This window comes from Xyrauchen texanus, chromosome 4 (genome assembly GCF_025860055.1).
Source record: "Xyrauchen texanus isolate HMW12.3.18 chromosome 4, RBS_HiC_50CHRs, whole genome shotgun sequence".
Taxonomy (NCBI): Eukaryota; Metazoa; Chordata; class Actinopteri; order Cypriniformes; family Catostomidae; genus Xyrauchen; species Xyrauchen texanus.
This window is the reverse complement of record NC_068279.1, coordinates 31,391,587-31,409,554: the sequence shown is the minus strand read 5'-3', so window position 1 is coordinate 31,409,554 and position 17,968 is coordinate 31,391,587. Positions and strand designations below refer to the sequence as shown.

The 17,968-nt window shown below is 38.4% G+C and overlaps 1 protein-coding gene across 2 annotated transcripts in view; it reads right to left on the bottom strand.

Moving 5' to 3' along the window:
• LOC127635178 (rho-related BTB domain-containing protein 1-like) overlaps positions 1-17,968 on the bottom strand; it is a 55,729-nt gene that overhangs the window by 16,386 nt on the left and 21,375 nt on the right. For both annotated transcript variants that reach the window (XM_052115052.1, XM_052115045.1), the window contains 6 exons: positions 10,819-11,020; positions 10,375-10,478; positions 6,335-6,520; positions 4,965-5,766; positions 4,201-4,420; positions 257-375 (listed from right to left, as the gene is read on the bottom strand). In XM_052115052.1, the coding sequence (XP_051971012.1) occupies positions 257-375; positions 4,201-4,420; positions 4,965-5,766; positions 6,335-6,520; positions 10,375-10,478; positions 10,819-11,010 (1,623 nt within the window). In that variant the 5' untranslated portion in view covers positions 11,011-11,020. The remainder of the gene's footprint in view (positions 1-256; positions 376-4,200; positions 4,421-4,964; positions 5,767-6,334; positions 6,521-10,374; positions 10,479-10,818; positions 11,021-17,968) is intronic.

Genomic DNA, 17,968 nt, shown 5'->3' with positions numbered 1-17,968 from the left:
CACCATTCACATTTTATTGACCTACAGAGCTGAAATATTTTTCTAAAAATCTTAATTTGTGTTCTGCTGAAGACAGTCATACACACCTTGGATGGCACGAGAGGGAGTAAATGATGAGAGAATTTTCATTTTTGGGTGAACCTTTAAGTGCGGGAGATCAGTATATTTCATTATATTATTCAATCTCTCCTTATAACAAACATTACCTCATAGTTCCTGCTCTAATGAAATATGATTCAGTAGAAGCACTGCTCACCTCCTCAGTGTAGCTCTCCATGAAGGATCCTCGAAACATGGCTGCCATCCAATCACAACTTGAGATGAGCAGTGGCTTGTGGGCCGGCAAATACCCATCATCCAATTGAAACACCACATCTAAAACCGGGAGGAAAAGAGCACACATCTCGGCGTGTGTCACAGAGTCGAGGCTACAGAGGAGGAGACAGGTGGACGGACGAACACAAAGAGACAGACGAAGAGACAGATAGACACACAGACCAAGAATAAATAGACAGATAGACAAGGCCAAGGCTAAGGATAAGAAGACAGAAAATGTGAAGGGAGGGCAAGCAGACTGTGACCATATAGGGCGAGAATTAATTTTAGTACTGAGACCTTAAGATATTTATTTTGGCTCAATAATTCTGTTCAGCAGTTCAATATCATTCTTAATTTCTGCCGGGAAACACTAATGCTTTTGGGGAGGTTACTTAGTATGCTTTGAGCATCAAGTAGAGTTGGGTCATGATTGCCCAACAACTGACAAGTCCATTAGTGAGGTTGGCTAGTTTACCTCAATTTGTTTTTCTTATATTTTTTATATTTTTAGTGGGGCTTAGTTTTAGCTGTTAGAGATTTGCACAGTAAAACTCACAGAGAAGTCCTTGAATTAATCCCTTTTAGTGTTTGTTCACCCAAAAACAAAAATCTGTCATTATTTACTCACCCTCATGTTGTTCCAAACCTGTATGATTTTCTTTCTTCCGTGGAACACAAAAGGAAATGTTAGGCATTATGATATTATAGAAAAAGACCAGTGTTAACATTCTTCAAAATTTCTGCTTGTGTGCCACAGAAGACAGAAAGTCATATGGGTTTGGAATAATATGATTAAATGTAATAACATGATGGTGAGAATATCTTTACAGAATTTTCCTTTTTGAATGAACTATTCCTTTAAGCCACTGCTATTATTACGTCTTTGTCTGTTACATTGTGTCTAACGCTGTTTTTTTTAAAGATTCCCGCCCCGAGCATTGCATTCTTAAGATGGTGTGTCAAGTTACAAATATTAAACTTTTTAAATGCTCTTCTTCAAAACCCCTGAATCCTGTTGCATTACATTACACTCCATCTAGCTGTTCTTTTGTAAGAGCCCCCTAAGAAACATTCCTGATCGGGACAGGTGACTCCTGAAGCTAGCCCAATTGTACAGGGCTTCCTTTAGAACAATGAATTGACCAGTTGTTCAGGACACCCACCTACTAGTTCATTTTGAAAATATGTAATTTTGCACATCCCAAGGCCATGATGAGAAAAATGCACCGCAATCAAGCCTAGCATCAGTACATGCAGGTCATGTTAGTTAGCTTGCAGTGAGCTGACACTCAGCTGATCATGATGTCTACCAAAGCAATTCAGACTCTAATCAAAGCATCCTTTTAAAAGTTCTATTAAATGTATATTTAAACCTACACTATGTAAATTTGTTAGAAATGAAAAAAATTTAATTAATGAGCAAATACACCAACACTCCATTTCCAAACCATGTTTTTGCCTCCCTGATTCACTATGGTAAGCTTACAATAATTATTTTCATTTTAGCGCTGTCGGGACAAATTTGGCAGGAAATTGCATACTTCCATCAGTTATCGTGCAAGTTTACGTAATATCCGTAAATAAAGAAAAGAAGGTCCAGCTAGCTACTACCGCACATGTGTATGTGCGATGATAGGTGTGGTGGTAGTTTGAAGCTGACAGCATGTAGCCATTACACATGAGCAACATTGACCATGGATCATTCAAAAAGGCAACCCTTTGGGGAATCACCCATTTGCAAAATGGAAGAAAAGAAACCTCAAACTGAGAAGAGTCTACAAGCGAAAAAGGGAAAGCAACAGAACCCGTAATAAAACACAAAGCTACATCGGAAGGGCTTTTTCATAGGTGGCGACAACTCCAAGAAAGAATTAAAAATTTACCCAGAGATGGAGTTTTTCCTCGCTCGACAGGTAAAATACAGTATTTTGTTGGACCGATAAAATTAAGAGACAAGTCTGGTTAATTGGACTGTCTTTTAGCGCGGTAGTTTGTTAGATAGCGCTAGCCACTCAAATGGAGCATTTTATTATGGATTGTGGTACTGTAGTGCTTTCAATTTCATTTTCGAGGAAGGACAAAAAATAAATAAATAGTACTTTATGCTGTTAACAACGCCAATCTTTAAATCAGTACTACTTTGGTCTGTTTGCCTGCTAGCGAAGATAAAATGTCCTCTGTTTGACTTCATCTGATATGACTAGCAATCGTTATGTCTAATGTCATCATTGCCTAATTTTTGTAGAGTTATTTATTTTAAAAACAATTGTTTTCAACATCTCAAAACAACAGTGGAAGATATGCTACTTACCTGCTATTAAGACATATTTTTTCAGATATCCGTCTTTGTCTTCCATTGTTATTTAAATTTTTTCATTTTATATATTGAGGGGAGGGAGAAAGTTTTGTTATCGTGACATTCGCTCTGATAAGTTGATTGTCTGTATCCATGGCTACACCGGCAGTTTTCAAACCATCAGATTCATCCAGGCAGAAGAGCAGAGCCAATGCCTGACTGACCTAATTACCAAATAAACAAAACAGTGTTCCTCCGCAAGTAACTTGCAGTTCTATGATTCAACTGCTAGAGGGCCAAAAGTTACATAGTGTAGCTTTAATCTATTGTACCATCTATTCTACAATTGTACTATGTTGTACTGTCAGAAATATTTTACAAAAATTGTATAATGTTGTAATAACTCTGCTGGATCTGTTATTTTACTACGGGGTTGTGGGGATGGCTGCATGGATGGACAGGGTGTTTGCCCGGAACAGAACCATACCACCAACACCAACAGGTACTTAAATTGTGTACAAATCAAAAAGTATTAATTCAAGTACTCATTTGATGGAAGTGGTACTGACTGAACTGAATTAAATGCTGATTTCTACTCTTTAGGAGAAAACAAATACATTTCTAATGCTTCAGCAAGCCTACAGGGAATGTACAAGGAGTTTTCAGGCCACAATGAAGTTGAAAATGTTCTGGTTCTCAAACATGAGAGAAGCAATTTCATGGATGGGTTGTGAGATTATGGCAATTACAAATGATGCAATGATATATACAGGTGAAGTGTGAATGTACAGAAGTATTGGTAGAGGTAATTTACAACAAACATGCAGAAAACACAAGATGTGACAACAACAGAGGGTAAGCGAGCAGTACATTCACAAAATGCAAATAATCACTAACAGCAATGAAGGAATATATTATAGCTCTCCACTGAATAATTCCTCAAGAACACAGAGACAGAATGAAGGAAAAGAAAGACAAATTGTGCAAATTGACTTTTCTAGATCATGTACTATTCTATTCCAATTCCACTGAATTTTGGAATCGAAAATAGAACTCATGAGACTCCCGAGACAATGGTGTCAATACGAAAAACTTTTGAATGTGACGCGCTGACGAGTAATGGAAATTAGCTACCCATTAACACCAGAGATTCCTGAAGAATCTCCTCTATATTAATTAGAACAAGTAATAAAAGTAATAAAAAACATGAAAACTGCTCATATTTTAGGCTCTTTTCCTCAGCAACAGCAGCTGTAAGCTGTTTGTTATAAGTCAATATAGTTGGAGATTGACAACTGGACAGAAGAACTGGAAGATTCAATTGCTTGGTGTAAAAGGATAAAATAAAAAGGATATATTGAAGGCTTCTGAATCACCTTGGATCCTCCAATACGATAGGTAGAATTGTCACGAGAATTGGGTTACAATACAATATGTACTGAGATTACTTGTATGTGTGGCAATAATGTGATAAACTGCGGTTCATCAACTGTTTCTGTTTTAATATTTATGATATTAATAATACTTCATATCAGTATGATTCTAGATAGATAGCTCAATAGATAGACCCTGATAAGATTCCCTACCAGCAAAGGTGCCCTTGCTCAGGCACTCTTTGATGCGGTTGGCACGACGCACATGGAAGGCTTTGGTGATCTCCTGGTTCATGAAGCTCTCATGGTTCAGCACATTGGCCACCATCATCCGTAGGTCGAAGACCTCTAGAAGCTCAGCGATGGTGGCCACCTGCATTAGATCCCCACGACTCTCATCCAGGTGACCTGTGTAAAGGTACTGCAGTACTGCCTGAAAGAACAGAAAGAAGGGAAACAGTTAAGTATAATTTATACTTACTGGGCAAACTTTCTTCCTTTAGTTTGTCTAAATTTTCTGACAAAATGCACTGAAACTCAGTGCTAAAATTATTTCCTGTGAATGTTCAATGTAGCTAGCTATTTACGAGCACTGGCCACACAGAGGTCACTGCAAAACCAAGCAACTTCCTATTGGTCAGTGCTGTGAATTTGCGGGTTAAAGTTCACCAAACTTACACCCCACTTGAATTTGATGTAGGTAACTTTCTTTGCCACTGGAAGTACATCAGGCAAAATTCCGGATTGCGTGGATTCCTGTTAATATGACTGTATTTCCTCAATGGAATTTAACAGGGCAAAGGTAAATGTAACCAAGACTTTCAGTTTTAGCATGACAAATGACTCTACAGTAGAGCGAGCATCACCAAAACTTGTTTGGTTCAGAGCATGAAATATTTCTGACTGCTTTCAAATGTATGGTTTGCATTGCATGAGTCACTGCTATAGATTGTGTCACCATCTAAGTTTGTTCTTACCTGGAAAGGCCCTTTCTGAATTAGATCATCCATGGACACCACTGTTATGAGTCTCGGCCGACCTGTCACAGGGTCATCCACCATCTCAAAGTATACCCCTAAGAAACCACGTCCCCATCCTAAAAGAGCACGTCCTGCTTTGAGGTGTCCCTTAGAGCATTGGCTCCTGGCAGGCAGAGCATTATCACTCTGTGAAGTCCTCAGGTAGCCTTGCTGCAACATGAGCAGCCTGTTGGAACCCCTGGTGCCACCATCACCCTCCTTATCAATGTCCAGGCTCTTGGTACGCCCAGCCTGTTCTTTAGCTCCTCTTCGGCACTGCTCCTCTTCCTCACTCCCCTCTGAGCACTCCTCACCCTCCTTTTCCTCCCCAGCTGCCCCAAGATCCAATGTAAAGAGGTCATAGAACTTTGAGCAGGAGGTGGCCAGGTACACCTTGTGTGCAAAAACACAAGTAGCCCCGCCCTGGAGAAGAAACAGCACGTCTGCACACAAAGGTTGGCAGAAGAGAGAGTCTGGACCTTCTCCATCCATGGGAGGTGGATCAGGGATGCCCACCACTGGTCGAGGTGGTCTGGGGGGAAGGAAGGGGGCCTGCAGGAAGGGACGCTGGACCTTCTTTAAATGGGACTTCCAGAACTGAAGGTGGCGTCGAGAGATGAGTGCAGCACGGATAGCATTGTCAAACACATCCTTTACACCAAACTGAGCGACAATGCTTGTTTCATAGTATGGAATGCCCAGTTCCTTAGCAACCTCATGGCCTCGCTCTGGGGGAAGGATGTCTGTGGGTTTGATGGGTCTATAAGGGGGAAATATAGAAGCATTGTTAAAGACAAACTCATTAAATAAAACAGATTAAAATGTGAAAATGTATATGAGCTAGGAAAGACAAAATCTTTTTAGCCACTTTTCCACCATCAGGCCAAACCACTGTGAGTAACAGTTCCAGTGGCATTTCCACTAGAAAACAGTTTGGTACAGTCCAATTACAAACCGTTCCTGACCCCAGATTTCTCAACATGGTTAGCTAACCATAGTCAGGATAGAGAACAGTGATGGTGACTCACAAATGGTCACTTGCCCAGTCCGTCCAATCTAATCTTGATTTTGCAGCACCACAATAGAAAACCGTAACTGTGCCAACAACTACGGATTGGTTCACAATGACAAAAATCAACAATGGAATCTGTTCTGTACCATGGTCAAATGCACCTTTTGTACCAAGTGTTATAAATGCATAAGTGACTACAAACATACAAAGACCAATGAGCAACTTTTTCTCAAGACTGAACATCTTGAAAACTTTTCATGCTGAAGTTTAAGCAATGGAATATATGCTACGTGTTTGTGTAGGATGTAGTCCTTACTTGGCCAGGGGCCGGCGAGCCCTGTTAACAGCATCCAGATCAGCATAGCGCAGGTCCAGCTGGCAGCCCACAAGGATGATTGGGGTGCGTGGGCAGAAGTGCTTAATCTCAGGGAACCACATGGTGCGGACATGACGCAGGGAATTGGGATTGGCCAAAGAGAAGCACAACACTACCACATCTGATCTAAACACACAGAGAAAGAAATCTGGATGCATTGTCTAAAAATAAATAAAATAAAAAAAACATGTAATGGCCATGAAATTGGCAAACCCTGGAGGCTTAAAAATGGACATGCAAAATAAATAAAAAAATAAAATACTTCTGGAATAATAAAATCTGTGAAAAGCAATGAATAAAACAGATGAAAACAGACAATACTACTCTGAGCTAGAAAGTTGCTTCCTCACTTTTAAAATGCCATAAACCCAGTTAAAGACTTGTGTTTTTCCACATAAAACGATTTGACAAGTGTCCGTTATGGCACTATTATATACCAAAGTGATATTTATAAACCATTATTTTAGTTATAGCTTTAACGATCAGTCATAATGGGATTTTTGCATGAATGCAGATCCAAAGTTCACCAGTTCAACAATTATAATCAGTCTATTTTCCCAAAGGCACAAACAAACATCTAAAGAAAGAAAAAAAAAAAAGAAAAAAAAAAATCAACAAGCAGCCACAGAGTTACAGTTTTGTGTGTGTGCTTTTTCAAGGAATGACTACTTCCAGCAAAAGCATGCACTAGGATATAGTATAAAAAGCAAGTCATGAAACCCCTCTCTTGCACAAGTCTTTAAAACATATTCTCTGACTCAGTAAAAGCCATTTTTTTAATAATAGCGTGTTGTCTAACCCCTTCATGTGAGACCAGCATACACAGGAATGACTAACGGAACACTGTGTTGCTATTGTAATGTAAACACACTTGCAATAACGGATTACATCACATGAGTTATGCAGTTAAACTGGAAAGTGCTCACATGCATGTTTACATTTATAATATGTCAAAGTGTATGTTTCTCAGACAACATTTCTCAGATATTGTCTTGCTTATTGATAGACCCTTGTTTTGAAACATTATAGCATCTCAAACATGTTGTTTTAGTGTCGCCGCAAATCTCATGCATGTTGCCCAAGCACTGCAATTTCCTATAAAATTCCATTAAAAAGGTATTCAAAACAACAAAATATAGACCTACGAGGACAATTAAAAAAGGGTTTTGTGTTTGGAAAACACTTGATTTTCCCCAAGCCTCATTACTAAACCTAAGAAAGCATTTTTAGCCATACTAAGGTATATTTGCAAATAAGCTTACAGCCAACAGGAGTCAAAGTCGACATCTGTGTGTGTGTGTGACATTCCCATATTCATGAACACACGTGTACGTTCATGAATATGGGAATGTCTGCAAGAATATGTGGAATTGGTCAGGGATACGACAGAAAGTAACACACAAACACAGATCTATCCACAACAATCATTTACCATCTCCCTCAGTGAATAATAATGGCATGTGCTATAAAAGCAAGTGTTGAGGGTCATAAAGGACTGTGTTATGTAATCAATGTGTGTGGTGTTCTGTATAGTTATGTAGAGCATGTCTCAAGTTCAAACTCCTGACTGTGCGTCTGCCTGACTGAAATGTAAACACAATCTTGATAACAGACACAGATCTAAAAATCTAGAGGGCATTCGAGATGACTGTCTTACCATTCTATGAACGAAGGTAAAATATGATCTATAGCTCTCAGTTTTAACTGTGAGAAGATAAAAATTAAGCTAAGAGGCCTTGCAAAAACAATTACTATGGTGGTGCCAGGGCAGGGCATTAGAAGGTACTTTGATATACACCATGGTATTGAATGCTTACCATATTCATGTACCATGGTATTAACATGTTACTTCAAGGTATTTCATACTATTGCATATTTATTTTTTTTTTTTTTTGTAATCACTAACCATTTTGATAATTAAGGTTAGAGTTTTAAATTTTTGCAATCTGTTTGCTTGAATGGACAACATAGGAACAACTAATGATGTTAATTTGTTTGAAGACATTATTTGGTAACAGTCTTTGCAATTATGTTTAGTACCACTAGTGGCACAGAAATTACATATATCACCTTAAAGCAATGCTGTTATTTAAGCAAAGGCTGTCTCTTCCTATGGATCAGTTTGATGTTCTGAAAAGCAGTCAGGCTTTCAGAGAGAAAGCTTTAAGCTAGGTTATTTGTCTTCTAAAATTACAATTACTTTGTTGCATTAAGTAAACTACATTTCACAATGTATTTTCTGAAAAATTTTTCACAAATAATTGATGCATTGGACATTGTCAAGAAATATTAAATGTGTCTGTGTGGGTGTGTTAAGCTTAAATAACAGACAGTGGGGGTAAATATCATCTAATTCTGTGTTTCCATAACAGGACACACACACACACACACACACACACACACACACACACACACACACACACACACATGCGCTTTTTCTTTTACTTTAAAAATCCTTTAATTACAATAATTAAAACACCTTTTTCAGTATATATCTAGGAAGGAAAACAATTTGAAAAGATTAAATGAAATCAAATATTTAGATTTTTTTGGAGAGAGAGAGACAAGTCTGAGCTCACACAGACACGCGTTCTACTGATTCATTCACACTGATATCGCTGACTTTCTGAGTGTCAAACACAAGTGCATACAAAACCATACTACAGCCACACTGTTACATATTATTTTTTTATTAGATGCATTACATAATCAAAACCTCACTTGCCATGACATCATTTGATGTGCAGGTAATGCATGTATACTTTGTGGCAGCTTGGTGGGCAAGGATCTGGGTTGGTAATGATGTCATAAATAATCATCAGCCTTTAACAATGTCCCCAAAAAGTATTTGGACACTTACACAACATAAATATTTTGCAATTCCATTGCATTAAATAACAAAATACTCAACACATTGGCATTTATTTGAAAGAAAGACAGCATGAGCACACTTTAAGCATAAAATATCACACAAATACACACACAAAATGGACAACTCCTGATTGTCAAACTTAGTGGAACAATGTTATGAACAAATATGTGGTTACTCTACTAGCTAGGACACCTGTGTGAACTTGAGGTAAACTGAATTCCTACATCTACTAGAAATTAACTTGATTAAAAGTAATTGCAAAAATGTAAAGAAAATTACTGTTAGATCAGAGAAAAGGTCTCGCATCATTTGTTTTCGGATGCATCTTGGTTTGATATTTTATCTAATGCAAGGAAATTTATACAGATATACTACCCTGCAAAGGCAAAAATGGAGTAACTACAAATGTCAAAATTGAGTTCTAACTGATATCGGGTCTCTGAGACTTTGATCTGTCCAATGACTGTGACAGATGAGTTTTGCTCAACTAAGCTCAGGTTCAGAGAAAACTGAGTGAGACTATTTTATAATCCAAATTTCCACAAAAACCTAAGCCATTTATCTCAGTTTCGTAGTGTTGGTTTCAGGAATAGTGTCAATCTAACTCATTCTAACTCATCTCTCTGCCCTGCACCACAGCACTGCCGCTGATCCACTGATCCTCCACTGCCCTATGCTGCACTGGGAATAAGAGCATCCACGTTGTGCTCTTTAGCACATTACCTTCCCAGCTGAGAGGATTTGGGCAATAACCAATCCTTGGTAGAACAACAAATGACATAGCCAAGTGCAATGAGGGATCAGAACAAACAAATGAAAGACTGATCTGAGCAATAGTGTTCTGGGATATGAAGCAAATATGTATATCAAGAGATTGGTAAAGGTTGCAGCCGTGGCCTAGCAGTTCACACTTTGAGCTGTGGTGCTCATACGGGCAATGGCAGTTTGTATCTGACATGTCATGTTTCCCAATCCCATTCACTGTGTTCCCTCTCTTCACCTTCCTCTGAATAAAACATTGGCAAACATCCAAAACATAATGAAAGCAAGGGATTGGTGAAGGTCTAGCTGGTGTATGGGGCTTATAACATTGTATTGTGTAACTGACCTGCCGTAAGCAAAGCGCCTGTCTTTGTGATGATCTCCAAACGTGTCCCACAGCCTGAGGGAGACACTGACCTCATCCACCACGTCTCGTGACCTCTCCAGCACCTAGACAACAGATTCAACTGTTCAGTAGGATTTAATTGTACCAATGAAAGCACATCCTACTGCTTTCTTTGCAATATTTTTATCTCAATTTACACACAGCTAATATTTTATATATAAATATTTATATGAATTTCTTTTTAAATTGTAATAGTAAAGTTTGAAAATATACTGGTAAACAGGTTGCACTCCATTTGCATGTTTTTTGTACTTCTTACAATAATATGTAGCCTATGGCTCTGTAGCTATTCCACTATTATGGTATGACTTCCGGCAAATGAGATGTATTTGTCAACACTCAACGCTCTTTAAAATCTACACAATATGCCAAAGGCCTGCCCACCTCCTGGCACACACGGTATTGGTCGATAGCCCAGACAGTTGGCACGTGGGTGGCAAGCAGCTGGTACTGAGTAAGGGTGGCATTGCAGGCACGGGCACAGATCAACCGGGTCTTACCCACCGCATTATCACCCACCACCACACACTTTATGGTCTCCACATTAGGTCGCTCATAGTCGGTGTCTATATCCATTGAGAGGGCCCTGAGTGACATACACAAAAAGAGAGAGATAGTTTAAATGAAGCAAATCATTATATTATTGAAAACTGTTTATCTTCACGTCTATTTTACAAAAGTTGGTTCTAGTCTCTTAATTTAATTGGTTTAGTGGTGTTTCAAGAGAGCTGATATTTCTTGTTACATCACTGGGACGAGTCAATGTTTGCATGACTTCACTTGTCTGTGTCTGCAGTGTTCCAGACAGGCCATCAGTCTGTGCATTGATCGTCGACATGCAAAGGTTGACCCTGCTTTGACTTCTAATATATTTATTGGCAGTGCATAAATAAATAACTAGCTATATTATGTCTAAATGCAAGTTACTCAATACGAACTTCTTGTTTATAGAACTTTAGTATCATACCTGCAATTATGCGGTTATACTGTAGCAGTACTGATATTCAGTATAACAGCACTCTTGCTAGTGATATTGCTTAAATACAAACTTGTATTGTAATTTTTTTAGTAAACACTTAAGTTAAATAAGTGTAAACCTAACTTGCACAATGATTAATAAAAAACACAGTCCATTCACAATGTGGTGACTCAAAACAAATGTTCACCATAATGAATGGCATCATCAATACTGACTACTCATTCACCAAATGTTCAAAGTTTAAACCGAAATCTGGGTCAGATGCTATTTCTGTCTGAGGAAGGAACAACAAAGACAACCATCACAATTCTGCACTGGCCTACAGTATATACACCCTTTGAAGTTTCAAAGACAGCATCTTTTAATTTCTTTTTTTTTTTTTACCTTTAAGAACAAATACATCTAGCATATTTTTTTTCCTTTTGTGTTGGCAGTGGCAAAAGTTTATGTGCACTATGGTTACAGTATGAAGTATTTACGTTTCAATTGATCATGGTATAAATATTGGGTTGGTTGTACTTAGATTAACTTGTTCATAACTGGACAAACCAATCATCACATCTGAAATGTTACTCTGGTCATCCTGAAATAAGTGTCTAGAAAGTCCAAAGCCTACAAAGAGATTGCAGAGCAAATAAGTCGAAAAGGAACTGTATGAAAGAGAAGGTTTATTGACACTTTTGAAAAATATCTTATAGATTTGCACAGTCATAAGGATGGATGAACGCACATATACAGTATGGAGCTCCCAGAAGTGTGTGACATGCTATCGCTCCCAAACATGTGAGAAAGTTCTTTTGAGTGTTTTGACTGGGTGCTCTAAACTCACAATGGCTACAATTTCTCATTAAGTGCTGATTTCATTATTTTGAACACCCTTGGATGGAAACGCGACTTTATTTGCACATTGTTTTTGCGATAATGTGGTTTTTAGTATAAATTTAATTCACAACTTGGATGGAAACATAGCTACTGATGACAGAGGTGGTCTCCCTTTGTGTTCCATGCTTAAAACAAAGACATACAGGTTGTAACAACGTCAGTTTGAGTAAATTATGAGAGCAATTTCATTTTTGGGAACACTATCCCTTTAAAACCCTTAGGTTTTAAAACCCTGAGGCCAAGGCAGCAACTCTCTTGTGGCATCAGATTAATATCAACAGATCTTGAATTTGAAAAGGCCTCCAAATTCATGATCATGAAAGAGTACCTGATGATCATGAGTGAAATTTGATGTTATCAAAAAATTTTGCTGTTCATTTTAAATACTTGTAAATCTTGTGTGTGATTTTAGCTCATAGAAGATCAGTTTGTGAAATTCAATTTTAAATATTCAAGTGGTGGATTTCAGGTCATGAAATTCTGGTCTCAATTTCAAGACATTTTTAAATGTTAAAATGATATAAGGTTTTAGATCCAAATGACTGATTAAGTTGATCTTCACATTTGTGAAACATTATAATAAGTATCCCTAAAGGATACCTTTTTGTATTTTTGCAGTCACAGTTGTTTAAAATCATTTGGAGTTGTTTCCATCACTTTGCAGTTGTCCAAGAGAGAGATGGATTACATTTATGCTTGTTTGCTCTTTTTGCATTACCGTATGTCATCCTCAAATTTTGCAACCTGAATTTCTATGAGGTAAATCCATACAAAATATTTTAAAATAACAGCAACATCAAATTACACTCTTTTCAAGATCATGAATTCAGAGGCTTTTTCAAATTCAAGTTCTGGTGGCATTAATCTGATGCCATTCTCTCTGAAGAGAGAGAAAATAAGCTTCTCTGCTGAGGGATGCAGCGGAAACAAACCATTAAGAGACCTGCGTGCCAACAAATATGATGACTGTAACTCAATATCCACAATATCCAAAGAGATCTTACAAAATTCAATTAAGAATTACTTCGAACAAACACACAAACAACATCCTTTGCCAACAAAGTGCAGTGCTTTCTTGTGATACAGTTATCTATATTACAAGCCGTCCAGAGCTCTGCTGTCCTAGTCATCTAACGTTCCATAAAAAGAATTCATGAAAGATTAATGCGGCCACTTTTTATTATTCCGTTGACAAAGATGTCACAATTCAGGCCTCAAATGACAAGCTGGGGTCTAAACATTGTTCAAATTCATTCAATTCACTCATAGAGAAGCATAGAGGAAGGTAGAGATACTGACCAAAATTAGTAATGTCAGATTCACCCATAAAAGGTAAACAGAGATGGCTTTAAATCAAGAGCAGGGGAGCTCATTTTAGTTCCTCATAAAGGAGACGTCATTGCCTCCCTTGAGATTTTGGCTCTGTGAAGGTTTCAGAGAAGTCAGATCTGAATGTTGTCAGTGGTAAAGGTGCTCTGGAGGAAGCATCTTTCACTCAAGGTTGCATACCAAGGGTGGTGTGTCATGTCAAATGAGCCAAGCGGTGAATGTTACTACATCTTTGTGCCATTTAACGGTAATCTTTATGGTAGTTCTAAATGTTGTGTGATATTCACCAAAGTGCTGTGAATGTAAAGATTTGAATTATTGCATAGCCTGTAAAAAGCTGGGAGACCTTGACCTAATTTTCATAGAAGCAAAACTTGTCTTATCAGCAAGCAAAAAGAGAGGCAGTGAGTACAGAGGTGTGGGTGTGAGCTTGTGCACTTGAACCTACTAAGCACAAACCACAATGTTTCCTGTTTAATTCTCTTAGGGTCATACACGCAAAACTTGTGTTGATTTGTCATTTGTTTTTCTATGTAAACATTAGCAAGTTGGACGTCTTTGACAGTTGCACTGTATCTCACTGTTTTTTAAGAAACTGTCCAACAAGTCACATTAGAGGGCATTCATTTTTTGAGAAAATCAAACACAAACTGGGTTTTTTCTTTTCACCCCTTGCCAAGCACTTCAGCTGGAAAAACAATATACACTGGTGGCCAAAAGTTTGGAATAATGTACAGATTTTCCATTTCAGAAGGAAATCTGTATTTTAATTCACCAAAATGGCATTCAACTAATCACAAAGTATAGTCAGGACATAAATCATGTAAAAAAAAAAAAATAATAAAAAAAGAAACAGCACCATCAATATTTGAAAAAAGTCATTTTTGATCAAATCTAGACAGGCCCCATTTCCAGCAGCCATCACCTTATCCTTGAGTAATCATGCTAAATTGCTAATTTGGTACCAGAAAATCACTTGCCATTATATCAAACACAGCTGAAAGATATTTGGCTCATTAAATGAAGCTTAACATTGTCTTTGTGATGCAATAGACTGGCATGTCTTGAGGTCAATATTAGGTAAAGAATTGCAAAAAAAAAAGAAACCGCTTTCTCTAGGTAATTGTCAGACATTTGAGGAATGAAGGTTATACAATGCTAAGTGCAAAGATTTCATAAAAGGTGTACATTACAGTCTTCAAAGACAAAGGACAACTGGCTCTAACAATGACAGAAAGAGATGTGGAAGGCCAGATGTACAAATAAACAAGAGGATAAGTACATCAGAGCCTCTAGTTTGAGAAATAGGCACCTCACATGTCCTCAGCTGACAGCTTCATTGAATTCTACCCCCTCAACACCAGTTTCATGCACAAAAGTAAAGAGAAGTCTCAGGGGTGCAGGTCTTATGGGAAGAATTGCAAAGAAAAAGCCACTTTTGAAACAGAAAAACAAAAAGGAAAAGGTTGGAGTGGGCAAAGAAAGACAGATATTGGACAACAGATAAATGGAAAAGAGTGTTATGGATCTTAACTCCATTGAGCTTTTGTGGGATCAGCTAGACTGTAAGGTGTATGATAAGTGCCCGACGAGACAGTCACATCTATGGCAAGTGCTACAGGAAGTGTGGGGTGAAATGTCCCCCGAGTATCTGGACAAACTGACAGCTAGAATGTCAAGGATCTGCAAAGTTGTCATTGCTGCACATAAAAGGTGGAGAATTTTAAATTTTGAGTGAATTATTCCTTTAATCGGCTGCATATTACAGTACACAAAGCTGCACAATTTCTTAAATTTTTGGCATGTGGTGAATCAATTGATAATTTTTCCTAGGTTTCAAAGCTTCCGCAATTGTAGGTTGTACCTGTTCATTGCCTATCGCTGCACATACCTGCCATTCACCATGATATCTGTTCATATGGGATATTGGCCTGTTCCATCAACCCAGAATCCAAAATTATTCAAAACTTTACTTCTTTTGCCCTTCCCCAAAACTCACCAATTTGTTTAGCTGCCATAACATAACATTATCCACAATGAAACACTATGCAAAACACCAGCTGCACAAATGTACTAAGTAGTTTATGTTATCCCCCCCCGTGGTCTCCCAAAGCTATTACAACAGACTGCATTAAACGGACGGCCAACTGACTGTAAATGTCAAGAAGGATGAGACTAAAGATCCAAGTCCGCAGAACAATGACCAGCACAGACTGCAGCATGGAGAAGGATGGTGTGTTCGTAGGCTTGTGTGCATAGTGGTCATGTGCAGAGCAGTTCCGGTGCAGTGACGCATCACTGCGGAGAAACTCAGAAGAAGCGTCAAAGGAGGTGAGGCATCAGGCAGGATGGTAACCACAATTGCAGCGCACACTAGTAACCAATACCTTTTACAGACCATTTGTGTTCTGCATATAGAAAGTCATACAGGTTTGGAACAACGTGAGGGTAAGTAAATTCTCACAATACATTTTGAGTGAATAACTTCCTTTAAAAACAACAGAACATTTGGTCAGAGCTTGTAGAAAGCAAAGTATACAGCATCCTTTTCTCTGGAACACACAAACACAACAAACAAATGTGTATAATGAAAGCAATGATACCAGTGGCTTATGGATGCCTCATGTAGCATTTAGCGGAGTCAGTTGAGTGAGTCAGTGTTGTGTCATGGGGAATGAGATGTGCAGTGTGCCACACTAGCACTTGTTTTAGTGACAGGCAGTGATAGAAACAGTAGGAGGTGAGGTCTGAGAATGAGAAAGAGAGAGAGAGAGATGAAACGCGTGGCAGACGCCCACTCCATTCACAAACACTGTTCGGCCCACACAACAGTTCGTCTGATGTATTCAGTCCTGCCAGCCTGGGTGTGTATGTAGGTTGAGAGAGCAATATCACAGCTTTGGACAAAAAAAACCAACAAGCAAATATGACTGATATTGAAAAATAAACTGTCTGATATCCTCCAATAACCTCACTTAAACTTTATCAGTGTCCTGTATTTCTTGTGGAAAACACTACATTTGAACAAGGATTAAAAACACTTTCAGAATCTCCTCACTAGATGAATATCAAAAGAGAATTCTTCAGTAAGTTTGACTGTTCATTCCCACTGTCTGTCTGTCGGTCTTTCTATAGAGCTGGGCAGTGAAGACTTGCTCACCCCCCCCCATACTCTGTGTGTGTGTGTGTGTGTGTGTGTGTGTGTGTGTGTGTGTGTGTGTGTGTGTGTGTGTGTGTGTGTGTGTGTGTGTGTGTGTGTTACATAACAGCTCCAGTGGCAAAGGCTGCTCTGCCCATAACCACATAACCAGAATCCTCAGCAAACCTTCCCTCTTAGAGAGCACCTGTCCTAAAGCTAATGAGCAAATAAACGTCCTTTTGCAAAAACAAACTACAATACGCAAACTAAATCAAGCACATTCAAAGAAACACAAGCTGGATGTTAAAGGTGCTCAAATCATATTTGCACATTCAGACGCAAACCTATCTGCATGGGTTGCTTTGATAACAACGTAGGCGTACCCACATGACAATGCTTTCAAAACAGCTGTGGGAAAAATGGGGGTGCATCATCTCGCTCACAAAATATGTGCCCCGTCGTGGTGCAGAACTCCGTCGCACAAGAAAAACAGGAGACTGCATGTTTTGTCAACTTGTAGCAGTGTAATTGCTTGTGAACCAGTCATAAAACGATTCAAGCTTTGCCAAGGAATTGAAGGATAGGGAAGTTAAAACATTTGGACCAGATCAAAACGCAGTAAACAGTTCCATTCATGAATATTTCAAATACCATTACTGTTTGATGGTGCTGACACACGGTCTACACTGTGAGTGTCCGTTGATGTGACGCATGGCTTGAGGCTGATCAGAACAGTTGCCGTTTATGATGACATTTAAATTAGGGATATGCAAGACTAGTTGACTAAACGGTTCTGATGCTGCTAGTCAACACTGGAATTAATAGTCGGTTAATATTTTACCCCATTAAAATGTTCAACATTTTTACATATTTAGGTTTACAGAGGCTGCACTTAAATTACTGTCATATTATTGTTACACATTTATAAATAATTAATAATACAAATATTATTTAAAACAGAATATCTGGAGCAGATCCAAAGTTTAATTTCACCTCAGGTTGCGTGTGCTGCTTCCCTCTCTCACTCGAAGCATGTGCAGGAAATTGTCCACTCACTAGACCTGCAAAGTCAGCATAGTTAAGTAGCTATGAAATCACTTCGGTGGTGTTGCGGGAAGCAAATGGCTTGAAAGTCTGAGATATTCATATTTTAGGTTTCTTTAAATCTGTGCATGTTTGGAAGGTATTTTCCAACCTCAGGTGAG